This window comes from Symphalangus syndactylus, chromosome 2, assembly GCF_028878055.3.
Source record: "Symphalangus syndactylus isolate Jambi chromosome 2, NHGRI_mSymSyn1-v2.1_pri, whole genome shotgun sequence".
In the NCBI taxonomy this organism is placed as follows: Eukaryota; Metazoa; Chordata; class Mammalia; order Primates; family Hylobatidae; genus Symphalangus; species Symphalangus syndactylus.
This window is the reverse complement of record NC_072424.2, coordinates 135,125,267-135,145,127: the sequence shown is the minus strand read 5'-3', so window position 1 is coordinate 135,145,127 and position 19,861 is coordinate 135,125,267. Positions and strand designations below refer to the sequence as shown.

At 48.1% G+C, this 19,861-nt stretch overlaps 1 protein-coding gene and 1 pseudogene across 1 annotated transcript in view; both read left to right on the top strand.

Moving 5' to 3' along the window:
* Positions 1–4,484, top strand: part of TMEM242 (transmembrane protein 242) — a 31,758-nt gene extending 27,274 nt beyond the window's left edge. Inside the window, exon 4 of the mRNA XM_055268031.2 lies at positions 845–4,484. Within this exon, the coding sequence (XP_055124006.2) occupies positions 845–943 (99 nt within the window). The 3' untranslated portion in view covers positions 944–4,484. The remainder of the gene's footprint in view (positions 1–844) is intronic.
* Positions 2,463–2,554, top strand: LOC129478197 (uncharacterized; annotated as a pseudogene).
* Positions 4,485–19,861: the final 15,377 nt, after the last annotated feature.

The following is a 19,861-nucleotide window of genomic DNA, read 5'->3' as shown; positions in this document are numbered from 1 at the left end:
TTGAGCCTGGGAGGTTGAGGCTGCAGTTAGCCTTGATCACGCCACTGCACTCCAGCCTAGGCAACTGCCTCAAAAAAAGAAAAAAAAAAAACAACTCTTGTTCCCTTGCTGTGACTCTGATTCCAAATCAACTTCTGCTTGTAAAACTCCTACTTAGATTTAAAAAAAAAAAAAAAAAAAAACCACTGTCTTGCACATAAGAACATTTCAGTTTATCTACCATTCCTTGATTTATTCTTGACCAAACTCCTACTAAGTTTCTTCTGCCTGCCATTTCTATGTGTCTAAAATTCTAGCTTTGAATGACCTGATTATATTTATTTATTCAGATGGAAATCCCATCCTCAACGGCAGCTTTATATATGAAAGCCAACAATACACACTCTTCTTCTGGGAGGGAATAATTATTATGGAGAGTTGACAGTTTAGGACATGTTGCCTTGCAGATTAAGAGTGGTTTGTTTGTTTGTTTGTTTGTTTGTTTGTTTTTAAAGAGATGGAGTCTTGCTGTGTTGCCCAGGCTGGACTCAAACTCCTGGGCTCAAGCAATCTACCCACCTCAGCCTCCCGAGTAGCTGGGACTACAGGTGTGAGCCACCATGTCCAGCTAAGAGTGAAGTTTTATGTTATTTAATAATAAATTTATACTCAGAAGAAGAAAGGAAGTATATTTCATTTTCTTTCAAGATACCTAGGATATATATAGTCCCTATCTTTTATTGATGTTCCTTAGCTCTGTACTTATGAGCAGTGAAGTACTAGCCAGTCCGCAAAGGTGCCATCTCTAATAGCTGTTTTTCTCCTTCTTTTAACATTTGATAACTGATTATTTTTCTTCTTTTAGATGAAAGACTTTCGAAGTAAAATGCAATCAATATTTCCAACAATTCCCAAGAACTCCGAATCGACTGTTGAGTGGGAGGAAACATTGAAATCCAAATGAGATGAGCATGGATGAATTTCAAAATGCTTGTTACAGAAAGGGGTGGCTCTGGAGACACCATGATAGCAAAAGGACTGGGACTGATTTCTCCCAGGAACATGGGCAGATTGCTGACTGAACCAGTGCACTGGATAGCATTTGGCCTCATCACAGGAGAGTATGTGTGTGCGTGTTGGGGGAGGGTAAAGTTTTCCCAAAGTTAAGAAGACTATTTAAAAATGGTAATTACAGGAATAACTTCCTTATGTGGAGGGGATCCCACAGGAAATGATTCTGTTTGTAACAGTTGAACCGAGTTTCAGTTGAACCGTTTCACAGTAAAAAAGTTTATAATAAAAGTATGATAAGAAAATATTTATAAAACAGACCCCCTAATAGCAATAGTACTGCAATGTGTCTAATTAAAGGAGTTTCAAGAGCCTTTCTTGTCAGTATATGACAGAACTTGGAAGTCTTATTCTGATTAGCCAGATTACAAAGTGACAGTCACCTGGTAAGTCCTGTATGGTAGGAAGTGGGTGTGGCTTTCGTGTCCTGAGTGTGGTCTGTGATTTACAGCCAGCACACACATGCTAGTTATTTACCTGATGCCCTTGCTTGAAGGCCCTATAAATTCTTATACTTAAAACAAAAAACCAGTAATGAGTTGTGATCACCCCAGAAGGCACAGTTGGGCTAAAATAATGATGATATCGGGGTAAACATATTTTTTTGAGAAGTTGGTCTGGATCTCTGAACACTGACAATTTGTCATTTTGTCTCAGTTGTCAAAGTAAAAAAAAAAATCCAGTTGTCATCTGTCTTCAATATTTTTAACCAGAAAGTCACCTGAGTACTGAGTCCCAATATAAAGTATTTGGCACCACCTCCCTAACAAAGCTGTTAGGGTAAATTCTGTGTGCACGCCCAACTCCCTCCTGTCTTCCACAGTCTCCTACAAAAAAAACAGATGGAGAATAATGTCTACATGCAATTATTTTTACTGCAATTGTATTTTAAAATATTTTCAAGAAGAGAAATACTTTAATATGTCAATATGTCCAGAGCAAAAAACCTGTAGTTAAATATCAGTTGTGCAGTTCCTTCCTACTTCCCTAGGCCCTAATTAGTCAGAAATCAGGTTTAATAAAGGACACTTGAAATTTCTGTTATCATGAAACCTTTTATTCTACGGGAGATTTTTAAATGAAATGACAAGAACATAATGTAATACTTTTCTGTAGACCATGTTATCCTGTTAAAATTGCTGTATTGTTAATGAAACAGGTGTAATCAGCATCTGGAATTTATGTGTAATCTGTTAAAAATCCAAGACTGAATGGAAAGGATTGTGAAATTGGTCAGTGAATGCAGGTAGCAAAAACTGTTCACTGGCCTTTCATTTGTAACTAAATCTCCTCTGAGAAGAGATCTGTAGCCTCTGAATGAAAGGAAGGAAAGGCAGGAGCCAAAGGAACAGGTTTTTGTCTACACAATTAGTCTGAATCTAGGTTCCCCTGAATAGAATGGGCACCGCCTGATCCTTTTGTGCTTCATAAGCGTGGGTTTCCAAGCTCATGCATGAGATGGCCCTCAAACCTTGTTACAACGATGCACTTTACTCGTCTGATGTGGGAGGAAAAAAGAAGGGGCACTTACCCAAAACTGTTGACAGCTAGAATCTGGGTTTTATTTTTCATAGATGGAGAATGCCTAGTGATTTCTAAAGGCCTCCACTGGGTGGAGAAAGGAGACTTGGCCACCTGTCTGGAGTGTTAAAAGGAGAAATCATTGTTAACTGTGATTCTGTTTAATGGATTCCTGCCTTGTAACCTCCCTAAGGGTAGGGACCCCTCTCAGGGCCTTGTAAACTGGTGTCAGCACCGCTGCAGGGGCTGCTGCACATCAGGCTGATGGCAGCTAGGCCCTAGGAAGGAGCCAGGGGCCATGGTGGGGGCGCTGCTTTCCCACAGGGCTGGCACAGAGGCCTAGACATATGTTGCTGAAAGAGTGTCCTAATACTAGAGTGGCATGCCTCGTGTCTACAAAACCCTTATGTGTCACCTCTGCTGTCCTTGACCGATGGCAGGGGAACTCCCATAAGAATGATGATGATTCCCCTGCAGAGGGGAGGCTGGCAGGGACAAATTCCCTAGAAGAGGGACCGAGTGTCAGCTCCAATTGCATCTTAAAAGCAAAAGTGAAGTAATGCACAGATGGAAATTTAAAAAGAAAACAAGCAGTATGACTCAAGTGGTGTTTTCCACAGTCAGAACTCGAATATCAGTAGATTTCATCATTTGTCTATTCCTTTTGTACCAGAGGCATATTGTTAAATTGGTTAATGGAAAGGAAAAATGTTGAACAGATAATGTTATTCTTTATGAGACGTACCATCTGTGTATTGAGCTCTGAATGTCCCTGGATATGGAAGAGAGGAAATGTGATGGAATTTCAAGTTTGCCTTCTTTGCTGTCTTTATCTTGGGTAGAGTATGACAAACATAATCACATTTATCTCCCGGAGCATAAAGAGTTTTAATCACCCTATTAACCAGGCTGACATTTTTCACAGACTTAAAAAGGAATAGAACAGACATTATCTCCCTATAAGCAATCCATTTCATGGAGGCTGAGCACTAGAAATGCTTTAAAGGATGGATAACGCAGGCCATTTCCATTTCCTGTCTAAACCAACATGAAGGAGGCTTTCGGTAAGGCTGTTGCTTCCACTGGGTGAGTGTTAAGCTTTACACTTACAGTCTCAGTGCTCAAAAGAGCTATTAGAGAAAGCACGGGCAGAGAGGAGGGGCTTCTGAGACCCCGGGATCCATTCAAGGGAAAACATGTATCCTGGTAAGCTGCTGCTGCCCTGTGAAAAGGAGTCCATGGGCTGCTGTTATATTCAGAGTCAAGAAAGTGTGGGTTCAGGACAACCTGAGAGTGGAAAGTGGGGGACGGGAGCTGCCTCCAAAGACGCCGGGCAGCCCATCACCAGGAGGACCATGGCCCAAGGGCATGGAAGCAGGTGGCTGCTGAGAGGGCCGTGGGCCATCCCCACCACTACCCTCGCGTCAGGGCATGGGCACAGGCTGGCGTTAGAAAGGGCACTTCGCCTGCTTAGTCAAAAGGTGGCATCGAATCATCTCGGCTGTCACGTGTTTTGTTTAGTTTCATGGATAGTATGGGACCAAAGTTGCAAATTAATCATTGCAATCTAAGGGGAAAATAGAAGAAATTAAGGTGGGGGTGGGGGGATGGGGAGCCCATGGGGACAAAAGTAATTAAAATCCATTGAATTTAGCTGTTTCACTTGGGGCAACATTTAATCTCCAAGATTAAATCTTGGTTTATGGGGAACGTTGTATATTTTCACCTCATTTTTATGTATCATCTTTAAGACAAATTGTTAAGTACAAATGAAAATCAGGTAACATACAAAGGCATTTCATCAAATAGTTAAATTTCCTATGAAAGTTAGTAAAATACATATTTTTATAATACCATGTTCAAGTGAAATGTTTTTCCTTTCTGCCAAGAGTCATTAAATGATATAGCAAGTATTTGGGTCTCTCTTGGTGTTATCAGGCTTAATTGCCCAAGGCTGCGATTTTGTGAGCATAGAAGAGGAAAGCAAGCATCTCTCACAAGCAGTGACATGAATGTGTACTAATGAGTGAGGCTGTTAGCAAATTTTGTCTGATGGCAGATAACTCGGTTTTGGAGAAAATTAGAATCACAGCTACCAAGAGGCACATATCATTTCAACTTTCTCACCCAAGTATTAGTGAAGTGATTTAGGACCTTGATTTATATTTCTTAGATAAGCTGGCTCGAGGCTTTTGTTTCATTACTGTTTGATGAGGCATGATCACTTACTTTAAAAAAAAAAAATAGGTGAATGTATTAAATGTACTTAAAGACATAAGGATAAAGGTCATTCTTAATGGACTCTCCTAAGAAGCTAAGTCAGGCAAACTGAGAAAGCTTGGCATGTTCATAACACCTATTACCTGCTTATCTGAAAACACTCAAAAACTGTACCCTCATGCTGCCTCTGACACCCCAGGCTTAGAGTGGCCTTCCAGGTTTGCAGCCTAATAGGTGACCCTCCACAGGACACCTCCAGGCGACATCCACATTGCTGGCCCTAGGCGAGTCTCTGGCACTCCCGCATGCATGCCCTGCCTTCAGAGGACAAGTTGGCAAAACTGAGTTTCTAAAAGAAAGCTTGATTTTGGCGGTCTGTACAAAGTTGTGCCAAACTGCAGTTTGCTCCTTTGCTCTGCCAAGCTGGGTGATGGGAATATGTTTATTTTATTGCTGCTGGCTGTCTTCTCCGACTGACCCTGTTGTAGGGGCTGAATCCCCCACCGTGTTTACTACTCTGGAGCGGAGCCTACGTGGCAGACCTCTCCATCCAGAGCCTTTGGGGAGTGTCCCCTGCAGCCACCGTCTCCCTGTGTCCTTCCATCTCCCATCAGGCCATGGCGGCCACAGCTACTCAGATCCTTCCTGCAGTCAGGACAGGTTACACAGCTAAGGCAACTCTAGTGAGTACATCTCATAAAAACTAAAATAAGACCTCTTGTCAGAAGATAAGGATTGAGGAAACCTCTGCACTCAGCTTGCTCGTGAGCCAGCTCTGGTTCTCTTCAAAGACTCGTGACAAATGGTTGTAAAGTATCTGTGGAATCAGCACATGACCAAGTCTCTCAACTCCCTATTTCACAGAGATGCTTGGATGCAGCATGTGATGCAGTGAGTCACAGGGAGGCTTGGCTCCGCAGTGGAAAATGCCTGCAGGAGGGCCGGGTTCAAGTTTATCTGGAGTAGGAGGTAAAACCGCACTTCCACCTGCCAGGGTGTGGCTCTGCAGCAAACCGGCCTGCCTCCCATGTTCTCCTGTCTTTCCAAGTGTCCCGCATACAGAGATCTTCCCCGGGAACTGTGAAAATGTAAGGGCTCGGAGTTGGGGTGGAATCCATATTCTTCAATGAGCGTGGTTAGCTTTCACTTCTCAATATTCTAAATGTTACTGAAGGAGCCGGAGTGAAGGGCCGGGTTAGAAAACGCAGGCTCAGGTGAGACCCTAGAGAAACATCCACAGCCCTGACGGGAAGAGGGCGTTCACCTTGGACTGTTTCTTCGGGTTCAGGACTAAGCCCATCATAGCCCTTAGCAGACTCAAGAAAGAAGTTAGGAAGGGAGGGAGGGAGGAGAGGGAGGACAGAAGGGACGGAAGGGAGGAGGAGGGGAAGGAAGGGAAAGGGGAGGGAGGAGCTCCTCCCTGGGAAGAGGACCCAAGCGTCCACTTGGCTGTGTGTGAGACCAGGTCCTGGGAGACTGACATTTCGCCTTCTCTGTGCTGGCCACATTTGCCTTTACCACCAAAACTCACGAAAAGGAAAATTACATCAAAATAAAAATGAGGAAAAAGTCATTTCGGCAGGCAGTGGGGTTGGGGGTGTCCTGGGCTTTTACAGCCAGAGGCTGCAAGGTTAGGCATTTCTAACTGCCAGCCCTGTGAACAGATAGTTCAAAAATGAAAAGCCATCTGGTAAGATCCCACTGCACTCACCAGCTCTGACCTACTGAGCAGGAAGAAAGAAATACACAGATCTGCAGGATGATCCGTACAGGCAGATGATACTCAGTGGCCCTGCATCCAGCCGAGGAGAAGGTGGCGGTCTTGCTGCACAGGACGGGCCGGTGCCCTGCTCAGGCACTGGAGGCATGATGGAGGGCATTGTCCCTAAAAGCAAAGGACCTCAAAAAAAAAAAAAAAAATCCCTGCACTTCTCCCTTCATTTTAGAAACCTCGCTGTCTTCCTACTTGTAGTATCAGCAACACCACCTAGAAGTCAGGCTTCGTCCTCATCTCTGGGGGTGGAGAGTTTTATTTTGTAGCCAGAGAACCTAAGTTGAAGTTTTACAGAGAGTGCCTAGGATCAGGCAGGGCACACAAATATCTTGGGCCAGGGTCGCCTGGTCACATTCTTCGAAGAAACTAGACAGAAAGCAACCCACCAGCCGCTTCCCAGTGAACCTAATATGCCCTAGAAAGTCCAGTAATTGCACCTAATCTACCCAATTTGTGCCTTTGATATAAGCTTCAGCATTATATCTTTTTCACAAGTCGCTAAATCATTTTGAGTGGAGTGCCATCACACGTTAATTACCTAGCCTGACAAACCCCAGGGCAGCTGGTTTTCCTGGGCTGTGTCTGCCAGGAGGCAGCGGAAGTTATTAGAAAAGTTCGGGCTACCAGGTTAATATCATCCCTTCCAGTATCAATATGTAATGTCCTGTTCCGTGCCTGAGCTTTAAGTACCAAAATTAAAAACTGCTCTCTCAAATACATGACACACTGAGAATCTTATGACTATTCTCTGTGGCTCCAAACTTCTAAATCAGTGCTCATAGTAACTGCCCTGTGGCCAAAGAGCTATGCCATCTCAAGGCTTGAAGCTGGGAACTCAGTGCCATGCTGTTCAGTGGTGATATCCAGCATTGGCTAGTGACAAGCAGGCCAAAGGGAGGCAGAAGCCTTCTCGAAGACTGTGGCGTCCCCAGTAAGGACAAGGAGCTAAGTCGCAGTACTCAGCAAGCATGCAACTCTGCTGCCTCAGGAAACCTTTCTTTGGTTTTTAATTTTAATTTTTATTTATTTATTTATTTATTTATTTTTTATTTATTTATTTTTTATTATACTTTAGGGTTTTAGGGTACATGCGCACAATGTGCAGGTTTGTTACATATGTATCCATGTGCCATGTTGATTTCCTGCACCCATTAACTCGTCATTTAGCATTAGGTGTATCTCCTAATGCTGTCCCTCCCCCCTCCCCCCACCCCACAACAGTCCCCGGAGCGTGATGTTCCCCTTCCTGTGTCCGTGAGTTCTCATTGTTCAATTCCCACCTATGAGTGAGAACATGCGGTGTTTGGTTTTTTGTCCTTGCGATAGTTTACTGAGAATGATGTTTTCCAGTTTCATCCATGTCCCTAGAAAGGACACGAACTCATCATTTTTTATGGCTGCATAGTATTCCATGGTGTATATGTGCCACATTTTCATAATCCAGTCTATCGTTGTTGGACATTTGGGTTGGTTCCAACTCTTTGCTATTGTGAATAGTGCCGCAATAAACATACGTGTGCATGTGTCTTTATAGCAGCATGATTTATAGTCCTTTGGGTATATACCCAGTAATGGGATGGCTGGGTCAAATGGTATTTCTAGTTCGAGATCCCTGAGGAATCGCCACACTGACTTCCACAATGGTTGAACTAGTTTACAGTCCCACCAACAGTGTAAAAGTGTTCCTATTTCTCCACATCCTCTCCAGCACCTGTTGTTTCCTGATTTTTTAATGATGGCCATTCTAACTGGTGTGAGATGGTATCTCACTGTGGTTTTGATTTGCATTTCTCTGATGGCCAGTGATGAGGAGCATTTCTTCATGTTAATTTTTATTTATTTATTTTTTTGAGACAGAGTCTTGCCCTGTCACCCAGGCTGGAGTTCAGTGGCGCGATCTCAGCTCACTGCAACCTCCGTCTCCCGGGTTCAAGCAATTCTCCTGTCTCAGCCCCCGGAGTAGCTGGGACTACAGGCGCACGCCACCACGCCCGGCTAATTTTTGTATTTTTAGTAGAGACGGGGTTTCACCATATTGGTCAGCCTGGTCTCGATCTCCTGACCTCAGGTGATCCACCCGACTCTGCCTCCCAAAGTGTTGGAATTACAGGCGTGGCTTCCCAGGAAACCTTTCTAAAGCCATTTGGTAGCTTCCTGTGCATGCCGCTAAATCCAAGTTTCCTCTAATCAGGGAGCAGCATTGCTGGGGCTCTGGCTTCCCCGAGCAGCTGCTCCCTCCTCTCATTTCTCTTTCTTTGACCCTTGGTTGCCAGAAAAAGTTATCACACCTCTTTCTGGGCCTCAGCCTTCAGACTCACCTGGACTTCATCTTCTTGCCTGACGGTTCCTCCTCCTGCTGCACAGAACACCTGGAAAAGCAAGACGTGAATTTGATTCCATTCGTCAGAAAAGGAGCATTCATGGTCCACTTGCTACAAACTGTGGCATCTCCCCAGCCTCTTAGTGGGAAGAAGGGCAGGGCAGGGGCTCACAGCCCTTGGGTTTTTGGTGCCTTCTCATATTTCTCTGGGTGTCCTGCACCCCCACTTCCAGAACTTTCTTCAAATATCCTTCAGGCGCCCCCCAGGTGGGTCCTATCCCAGAACCAGCCCCAGCTCTCCCAAGAGGAGAGGATAAGGCAGATCAGCAGCCCCCTGGCAGGTTCTGTTAGCCTCAGCCTCTTTTCCTTCCTCTTTCAGAACAAGGACATGTTGACCAGTGACATGGCAATGTGTGTGCAATTAAATGTTTTTACCTGTTCTTCTGCTGTGCCGACAATCTGCCAGCCACATTTTTCCCTTCAGATAAGTTGTTGATTTTTTCCCAGCAGGCAGCCTGCTCTCCGGAGCCCCATGCTCTGGGCCCTGGAGAAGGCCTGTGAGTTCTGCCCAATGCCCTTTGCTCAGCTAGGAGCGTCCTTCCTGGACCTGGAGCAGTCACTTCCCAAACCTCGTCCATTTCCCACTAGTTATTAACAGTCTATTCAGCACTGCTCTATGTCAGAAACATTGTCTCTGCAGCTGACACTCCTTTATGACAAACCTGCCATTGTAAACATTTGAAACACTCTTTACAATTACAAGCACCTGTGTAATGGGCAGTGCACCCTGAAAGGGGTCCCCAGGGCCACTGGTGGGTGAGGGTGAGATCTGTGCCCCTTCACTCCAGCTCCTCTGCCACCTGGCCCCAGCGTTCAGGCCTCCTCCAGCCTCCCAACCACGATGGTTAATTTTAGGCGTCTGCTTGACTGGATGAAGCAGTACCCACGAACCTGATGAGGCATTATTTTGGGGTGTGTCTGTGAGGGTGTCTCCAGAGGACACTGGCGTGTGAGTCTGAGTGGAGTAAGTGTGGAAGATCTGCTGTCAATGTGAGTGATACCATCCAATCAACTGGGGGCCCAGAGAGAGCAAAAACAGAGGAAAGGCGAGGTGGTGTCTCTGCCTCTTGGAGCTGGGGTGCTCTTCTTCTCCTCTTGTCCTTGGACATCAGAACTCCAGGCGCTCCAGCCTTTGGACTTCAGGACTGACACCCGTGGCCCCTGGGTTCTCAGGCCTTCGGACTTGGACTGAGCCTCACCACCAGCATCCCAGGGTCTGCAGCTTGCAGGCAGCCAGTGGTGGGACTTCTCAGCCTCCACAAATGTGTGACCCAATTCTCCCAAAAAATCCCTTCTCCTCTAGCTATCTAGATAAGTGTAGACAGACAGATACTATTGGTTCTGTCTCTCTCAAGAACCCTAATACACAGCCTTAATCTCCAGCCGGGGCCCCTCCACCCATGGGCACACCACTGACAACCAGGATGGCTTGGGACAAATGACCCCATGAGGGCCTCTTGTCTTCATCTCTGAAACAGGTGCATGCACTCCCGTGGCACCACATTGTAGGGAGGGTTAAACGAGGGTTCACGCAGCACCCCGCTCCTGAAAGACCCCAAGCTGGATTGCTGGCCCACTGGATTTGATGTTACTCAGCAGAATAACACCCCAAATGCACCTCCCACAGCACACTATTTACACCATCAGGGCAGGTTCCTCCAATGCTTGGGCCTGCAGACTTTGCCCACTCTTCGCCTGACACCCAACTTTAGCCTGAATCAGAATCAGCTGGGGAGATGGTTAAAACACAGGTTCCTGGCCCCACCCCCAGAGCTTCTAATTTCTTTGGTCTGGGGTGGGGCTGGAGAATCTGCATTTCTCTCAGGTTCCCCGAGGCTGCTGTTGCGGGAGAAGCACTGCCCTGTGGTGTGGTTCTGATGATGGCACTTTCAACATAATGTGTCACAGGAGTGCGTCTTTGCTAATCACTCACTTGCTAGCACAGACAACCTTGTGAGGTCTCTGTAGATAGCAGCAGTAACACTGGTCCTGATTCTCACAAATCCAAAGTGACTGCATTCACTGGACTGAAAAATGCATCAGCGAGTGTCACCCTCCATGGCTGCCTCCCTCTCTTGTCACCTCTGGACTCCCTCTCCTGTAGCTGCAGGAGCCGTACTTTCACCCAGGCAGCCCTACCCTTGTGAGCACCTGAGGAGTGGGCAGAAGCACAGGCACATGGCAACACGAGACCCTGGACCCCTTCAGGAGCCATGCGGAAAGATGTGGGGAGCACTTAGGAGGGCCCTCCAAGGTGCGGTCCACAGGTTGTTTATAATATAATTGGAGAGGCAGACAAGGTCACGCTGAGTTAACTGACCAAGACCTTGGTGTGGCTGATGACCCCAGAAAGGGAGAGGACAGTGCAGATGAGAGTCAGAGAGAATGACCTGGAAGAGGCCAAAGAGGAATGGGCTTTGGGAGATGGGCTGAGATGGTATGAGGCAGAGAGGAGCAGAAGAAGCCTAGAGGAGCAGCAGAAGCTCAGAGGAGCAGGAGAAGCTCAGAGGAGCAGAAGAAGCCTAGAGGAGCAGAAGAAGCTCAGAGGAGCAGGGGAAGCTCAGAGGAGCAGAAGAAGCTGGCGCCAAGAGGAAGACTTGTTGGTGGCACAGTGAGCCTGAGACCACAGTGCAGTGGGTGGTGGGACAGGCAGGATGGAGAGAGGGAGGTGAGTCAGAAAGGTAGGTTAAAGGCTGGGTGTGGTGGCTCATGCCTATAATCCCAGAACTTTGGGAGGCCGAGGCAGGCGAATCACCTGAGGTCAGGAGTTTGAGACCAGCCTGGCCAACATGAAGAAACCTCGTCTCTACTAAAAATACAAAAACATTAGCTGGGCAGGGTGGCTCGTGCCTGTAGTCCCAGCTACTCAGAAGACTGAGGCAAGAGAATCAATTGAACCTGGGAGGTGGAGGTTTCAGTGAGCCAAGATCACACCACTGTATTCCAGCCTGGGCAACAGAACGAGACTCCATCTCAAAAAAAAAAAAAAAGGTAGGTTAAGGTCCATGGTTAAGGCCAGTTCATAAAAGCATAAAAGGCCTTGACTGGCTAAGAGGTTTGCACTTTGCCTATAGCAACAAGAATATAAAGTTAATAAAGTTTTCTGAGCTTGTGACATGTAAAACTGGTATTTTCTTTCAATCATTCGTTCATTCATTTAAAGCATAATTATCAAGTGCCTGGCCAGCACTAGATGGGGACATGGCAACAATTAGACGGTCCTTCCTTTAAGAACTCCCAGTAATCTGAGGGGGCAGAGGAAGGCCACTGTGACTGGAGAATGGACAGGAAGAGTAGAGGCCCTGGCAGTCCCTGGGGAGTGCCACCTTGGATGGCCAGCAGGAGGCGGCCTGGCCTGAGCCAGGAGGACCAGAGCTGTTGGCTGCGGGTCCTCAGTGGCTGGGGACAGGAAGGGTGTGCACTGTGGACTGCACAGCCCATAGATCCCATCGGCTCTAATTTTACTCTTCTCTTTTTTCTTTTTCTTTTTTTTTTTTTTGTTAAGACGGAGTCTCACTCTGTTGCCCAGGCTGGAGGACAGTGGTACAATCTCAGCGTACTGCAACCTCCACCTCCCAGGTTCAAGCAATTCTCCTGCCTCGGCCTCCAGAGTAGCTGAGATTACAGGCCAGCCACCACACCCGGCTAATTTTTTTTTTTTTTTTGCATTTTTAGTAGAGACAAGTTTTCACCATATTGGTCAGGCTGGTCTCAAACTCTTGACCTCAAATGATCTTCCCGCCTCAGCCTCCCAAAGTTCTGGAATTACAGGTGTGAGCCACTGCACCCGGCCACTTTTCTCTTTTTAAAAGAAAAGAAATGAGAGTGAATGGCAGAGCTGTACCTGAGCAGGGCCCCACACTGTCTGTCCAGGGGCAGATGTTGGTTTGGATGTCGGGGTGGCTGTGGGTGCAGCACCCACACTGGGCCTGTTCCTGATCGGGTGCAGGAGGGTGAGAGCTGGGCCACACGCGCTTCCCGTTCACCGCACTGGAGAAGCTGGGAGGCAGCTCGGGTTCCAGGGAAGGGGCACCAGGTCTCACAGCACCTCCAGGCCTCCACAGTGACCTCTGACCACTGAGGACAGGGAGGTGCCAGCCAAGGGTCTGATCCTGCACTTGGGGGTCCTGTGGGAGGGAGAATTAGATAAGACCCACTTAGAGAAGATCAGTCACTGATCCTAATATTGATATAACAACATCACCTATGTAGCATTTACTATACATCAGGCACTGCTCTAAGGACCTTACACATATTAACTCATTTAATCCTCACACTCTCCGCGAGGTGGACACTGTTATATCCTCATTGTACAGAGGAGGAAGCTGAGGCCTCCATTCGCACTATTTATTCATAGTGTATCCTGGGGTCACATGGCTGGAATGCAAATCAGGTGAATTTTTTGCCCAAGATCACACATCTAATAAACGTCACAGCTCGGATTCAAACTCACATCTGGCCCCACACCCCGTTGGCCCAGGCAGCAGACTAGAAGGGAAAGACGACTGTAGCCTGAAATTGAGCATTTGCTGGGCCCGGGGCAAGACTGAATGCAGGCGCAGGTCCCGGACACCTTCGTAAAAGTTACGCGCAACAGTCACCCACCAAGCTCGCAAGCTGGGGAGTAAAATGCGCTCCATCTTCTTCCCTGACAGACAGCTTCATGGCAGCCTGGACGGCCAGGTTCAGATTTGGAATTCTCAGACTCCTCAGAGGCCCACCAGGACACAATGCGGGGAGAGCGGCCCGCCCCGGGCTTTTCTCCTCCCTCAGCCGTGGCTCCACCCAGCACCCCAAGGCCACGCTGGTTTTGTTGTTGTTGTTGCTGTTTTAGTCTCTGCCTTCATTGATTCTTTTTTTTTTTCTCTTTCAAATATTTTTTATTGAAATGACAATAAAATAAAAAAAGAACAGTGATCACTTTAACCAAACTTTTACTTTACAAATATAAAAATATAACCAAAACTTGTTTCTTTTATACATTTTCCATAAACGTAATACCAGAAAAATTCTCAAAGCCAAATTATAAATGATGCTTGTATACTATGATGCGAACCCTATAACCAAAAGTTTAAATTTCTAAATACGTGACCTTTCCCTCAACAGAACAGCATAATCAATATATCTTCCCAACTTATCTCTATTTTTACGGTATGATCTTTTTCATTCTTTCATTTGGACAACAAACATTTATTAAGGATCTGTAGGCATCAGGCATTGTGGTAAATCCCAGAGAATCAAAGATAAATCAGATATAGTCCTTGCCCTCCACAAGACCAAACCGTAAGACGAGAGAAGATACCAGAGAAAAAGAAAAAGAAAACAGAAAAAAAAAAACCATTATAATAGAGTAGAAAGTCATGAGAATTTTAGGGGAGGGTTGGATAAAGGGACAAGAGAGCAGAGAAAGAGAGAAATTGCTTCTCCCTTCCTCCCTTTCTTCTTTCTTTTTCCTTCCTTCCTTCCTTCTTTCCTTCCTTCCTTCTTTCCTTCCTTCCTTGCTTGCTTGCTTCTTTCCTTCCTTCCTTGCTTGCTTGCTTCTTTCCTTCCTTCCTTCCTTTCCCCTCTTCCCTCCCCCCCTTTCTTTTCTTTCTTTCTTCTCTTTTCTTGTTTCCTTCCTTCCTTCTTTCTTTCCTTCCTTCCTTCCTTCCTTCCTTCCTTCCTTCCTTCCCTCCCCCACTCTCTCTCTGTGGCTTTCTTTCCTTTCTTTCTTTTCTTCTTTCTTTGTTTCCTTTCTTTTCTTCTTTCTTTCTTTCCTTTTTCTTTCTTTCTTTCTTTCTTTCTTTCTTTCTTTCTCTCGACTCCTTCCTTCATTCCTTCCTTTCTTTCTGTTTCTCTCTTTCTTTCTCTTTTCTTTCTTCCTCTCTCCTTCCTTCCTTCCCTCTTTCCCTCCCTCCCTTCCTTGCTTCCTCCTTTCCTTCCTTCCCTCTTTTCTTCTTTTCTTTCTTTTTTTTTCTTTGTCTCACTCTGTTGTCCAGGCTGGAGTGCAGTGGTGTGATCATACCTCATGGAAGCCTCAAATTCCTGGCCTCAAGCAGTCCTTCCGCCTTGGACTTCCAAAGCACTAGGATTACAGACACGAGCCATTGCACCCAGCCCAATCCGATCCTTAAATGACAAGCTCTAAACCCACAGGACCTGGACAAATGCAGGTAAGAAGCCCTTTTAGAAGGGAAAAATGGGCCATCAGGGTGGCTCACACCTGCAATCCCAGCACTTTGGAAGGCTGAAGTGGGCGGATCACCTGAGGTTAGGAGTTCAAGACCAGCCTGGCCAAAATGGTGAAACCTCATCTCTACAAAAAATACAAAAATCAGCCAGCCATGGTGGCAGGTGCCTGTAATCCCAGCTACTCGGGAGACTGAGGCAGGAGAATCGCTTGAACCTGGGAGGCAGAGGTTACAGTGAACCGAAACTGTGCCACTGCATTCCAGTCTGGGCAACAAGAGCAAAAATCTGTCTCAAAAAAAAAAAAAAAGAAGAAGAAGGGAAAAGCGCTAATCTGCTATAGCCTGCCTAGCCTAGAGGAAGACTGTGTGTTTTCAGGGTGGTGTTGCTTTTTCACAACCTCTCAAATAGCATTATAAATATAAATGGCAGAATTACACAGTGAATCAGAAATGACAATGATTTACAGTAACAAGCGTGTGGACAACCCAGCCTGCAGTCCAAATTCCCCTGCACCCCACTGGCCACCCCTGGGCCTCCTCAGGCTCAGAGGCATAAACACGCGCAGGGCTAGCCACTGGAGAGGACGGACCCAGGGCAAATGCCAAGCCTCAGGGCTCTCGGGGCTGACTGCGCAGGAAATGACAGGCTCGGGCCTTGTGGATTCTTCACCTCAGGGCGAGGCAGCTGCAGGGGTAGGCACTCTGCAGCGAGGGCTGGGCTGGGCCCCTTGCCTGGGGCCTGGCGCGGCAGGTGTCCCACTCCAAAGCCTAGGCTCACCACACGCAGGAGAGCTGGACCCTCTCCATCACCTAACTCAAAGGCCCTTATAGAAGTCACCAAATGAGCACGGTACTGGAGACCCGCTGATACCCCTTGGAGACTAATACATGGGTTATGATTTTCTTTTCTTTATTCAGATACTGAAGTGCACGCCAGCCTCCACATTTCCATCTTTGCTTTGGCCATCAGAAAGCTTGGAACTAAATTTAATCTTGCGTCATAATAATCTTACCACCTTTTTGACACTCTCCTTCTTCGGCATGAATTTTCAATTTTCTGTTCCCATTTTAGCAATCTTATTCTGCGTGTATCTTTTATTGGAAGCTGCCTCCAATCCTTTTTAGAAGCTGACAGGGTATAAATTGTAAATAAAAATAAATACTGCTGAAATCTTCCCATGGTAGCTTTCTTATTTCAGGAGGTATCTGAAATCTTGACTTGGCTTTTGTGATAAATTCAACACAAAACATCTCGTGCACCAACTCAGTTTTAAGTTTCTGCTTCTGTAAAAGATCCTGGGTTGCTATAACCCTGAGCTCTGAAATGAAAACTTTTCAATGGCAAATGGTAAATGTTTAGTTTGTAAACATTTACCTCAAGTGGTGGCTGTTTGCGACACGCTGCTTTCATCTTAAGCATTGTTTAATATTTTGGGATTGTGCTTAGCTAGCTGGCACTAGCTGGACTGGGAGGCTGGGAAATGTGGAGTCACTTCTGGCTGGAGGAAAACAGTTGGAGAATTTATGCGCTCGAATGGAGATTCCTTATTGTCTGCCATGAGCGGGACCAGAGGAGAGAAGGGCATCCCTGCTGGCTGGAGTGCAGGAGAGGGAAATGAAGGCTCCTCTGTTGGGGGTTTAACTCTAAAGAGAGTTCGGGTTCTGGCTGAGCGGAGACCCCTGAGCTTCCCAGGTTAGAACAAAGGAAGTTTCTTATCTCAGGAGGGGGAGAAGACACCATGAGAGAGAGCCCAGTGCACGCCTTTGTTTGTCCTTTATTTTTTGAAATCTTTCTCTGTGAGATTACTTTGTCATTTAAGGCTATTGGTATGTAGCAGTTGTAATAGAGAACTCTACATTGTTCAAAAGAAGCAGCACACACACACACACACACACACTCCTCTCCATGCAGCCCCCGCACCCCCTCTTTCTCAACTCTCTCACAGCCAGCCTGGCCCTGGGTCTCTTCCCCACCCCCAGCCTCTCTGGACACTTTCGGCCTTATTCTTCTGGCAGTGATCTTGCTTATTTACCAGGGTCGTGTCTCCTCAGAAGGTCACATCCCCTGGTTCTGCCATAGCGTGGAGCCCGTGGCCAAGGGGCAACCTCCCCAGGCTCATCTCCTCAAGAGTGGCCCAGACTCTCCACATCTTCTGAGTCACACGAGAAAAGCACCTGCCACTTATAGAGGCTCCAAGTCCTAACTGCAGGTCATATTTTCAGAGAACAGCCCTATTGATGAGTCTAGGAAACTAAACTTAAAAAGTGACGGCAAAAGTCTTAGTTCCAGAAAGGTTGGCATGTGGCATTATTCCACTGTGGACAGTGACATCCAACCCACTTAGGTAGACAGATGAATCTTTTCATGTGTGGCCATCATGGGGCACTGGGATTTTAAACCTTTATAATCTACTTTCCCCATTTCCCCTCAGTGAACATGGCTCGCTCTTCTAACTAAAGAAAGTGAAGGAGGGGTATTTGTGGCATGGTTGTTTTTTGAGAATAAAATAATCGTTGCCTACAATACATGGGTTGATCTAAAACCCCAAGCAGTCCCCAGGCCCCATCCCTCCCTGGGGAGTAGAAGTGCTTGGAATCCTCCTTGCTGGGACACCGGGCTGGGCTCTTGCCTTCTAGGGCCACTCCCGTGAGGTGAGATCATGACAACTTTCAAGGTTCTCTCTGCCTTGGGAGTGAAGCCCTGTGGACTTTGCATGCCCACCTGGAACAGGCCTGCTGTAGGTGGAACTGCGTCCCCACAAAAGGTGTGTTAAAGTCCAAACCCCTGGTGTTGAAGGTTTCAGTGTTGAAGCCTTCTTTGAAAATCAGGCCTTTCCATTTTCATCAAGTTAAAATGAAGCTATGTATATATACACACACACTTTATTTATTTTATTTTTATTCATTTATTTTGAGAGGGGGACGCAGTCTCACTCTGTCACCCAGGCTGGAGTACAATGGCGTGATCTTAGCTCACTGCAATCTCTGCCTCCTGGGTTCAAGCGATTCTCCTGTCTCAGCCTCCTGAGTAGCTGGGATTACAGGCGCCCACCACCAGCCTGACTAATTTTTTGTGTTTTAAGTAGAGACGGGGTTTCATCATGTTGGCCAGGCTAGTCACAAACTCCTGACCTCAGGTGATCCGCCTGCCTTGGACTCCCAAAGTGCTGGGATTACAGGAGTTTTTTTTTGCTGTTTTTTTTTTCTTTAATGGAGTCTCACTTGGTCGCTCAGGCTGGAGTGCAGTGGCATGATCTCGGCTCACTGCAACCTCCGCCTCCCGGGTTCAAGCGATTCTCCTGTCTCAGCCTCCTGAGTAGCTGGGGGTACAAGCGCCTGCCACCACGCCTGGCTAATTTTTGTATTTTGGGTAGAGATGGGGTTTCACCATGTTGGCCAGGCTGGTCTCGAACTCCTGACCTCAGGTGATTCGCCCTCCTTGGCCTCCCAAAGTGTTGGGATTGCAGGCGTGAGCCACAGCGCCCGTCCAAATTGAAGCTATATTTGATGAGAGTGGGCTCTATTCCAAGACAACTGTTGTCCTTGTAAAAGGAGAAAAGACAGACACAGGGATACAGGGCCATGTGGCCACAGAGGCAGAGACTGGAGTGACGGGAGACAAGCCCCGAACACCGAGGACCCTGCAGCCCCAGAGGCCAAGAGAAAGGCATAGAACAGATTCTCTCCCCTGAGCCTTCGGGGACCTTGACTCTGGACTTCCCGCCTCCAGAACCGCGTCTGTTGCTTGAAGCCTCCGGGTCTTCGAGGTGCAGAGGAGCGCCAGGCCTCCAGAGCCTCGCCTCCCGCCGCCCGCGCCCGGCCCCGGGTCCTCCCTCGGAAGCCGCCTGTCTGTCTGCCGTCGAGTCCCACTGGGCTTCGGCCGGCACTGCCCGTTTACCCGCTGTCCCTCCCATCCCTCCGGGCTCCTGGAGGAGCTGGGTCCGCGTCTAGCTCCTCAGCCCTCCCCGCGCGCTCGGCACAGCGCACGGCCCACGCTGGACAGATGTCCCCCGCCCGCTCCCCGGACGCCCCCAAGGCCCCTGCCTTCCAGGCCGAGCCTCCGTTGCCGCCGCCTCCCCGCGCTCGGCCGTCCCCGCGGCGCTCCCGGGGCCGCCGCTCGGCCGTGGTGCTCGCTTCGCCCAGCAGAGGGCGGCCGAGGCGCGGGCCTAGGCGGGGCTGTAGCCGCCTGTGCTGGGCTGGCGGAGCGGGGCGCGGGCCACCTGACAACGAGGCCCGGCGGCGCGTCCCCACAGCGCCTTCCGCCCGGTCCGGGACCAGGGCTGGGGGGATGACCCCTCGCTGGAGGCCTTGGCTGCCTTTTGCTCTTTTGTTTTCTGTCTGGTTCCCTGGAACCGGGGCCACTGGAGGCTCCCGGAAACGCGCAGGCGACATCTCCCCGACTGTCCTCATCAGAAGCCCACGCAGCCTGTCCCGCCCACGCGTCCTGAAGGCGTGGCTGCGGGTCCCGTGGTCCCAGGGTCGCGCGTCCGGCCGCGCCCACCGGGCATCTCCATGGACGCCCCCAGGCGCAGAAGCTGGGCCTCCTCCCGGCTGCAGCGTCGGTCCCCGGGCGTGGCCGCCGTTCCCCTCCTGGGGTCTCCCCTGTTCCCCGCGCGTGCTCCCGGGAGAGCTCAGTCCTCAGCGCCTGCAGCTGCACCCTCTCGGAGCCCCTCCTTTACCCACCTGTATCCCGCTCCGGACCCCGGAACTCTCAGCACCCAGGGGCCGCCCTCTGCATGGTGGGTG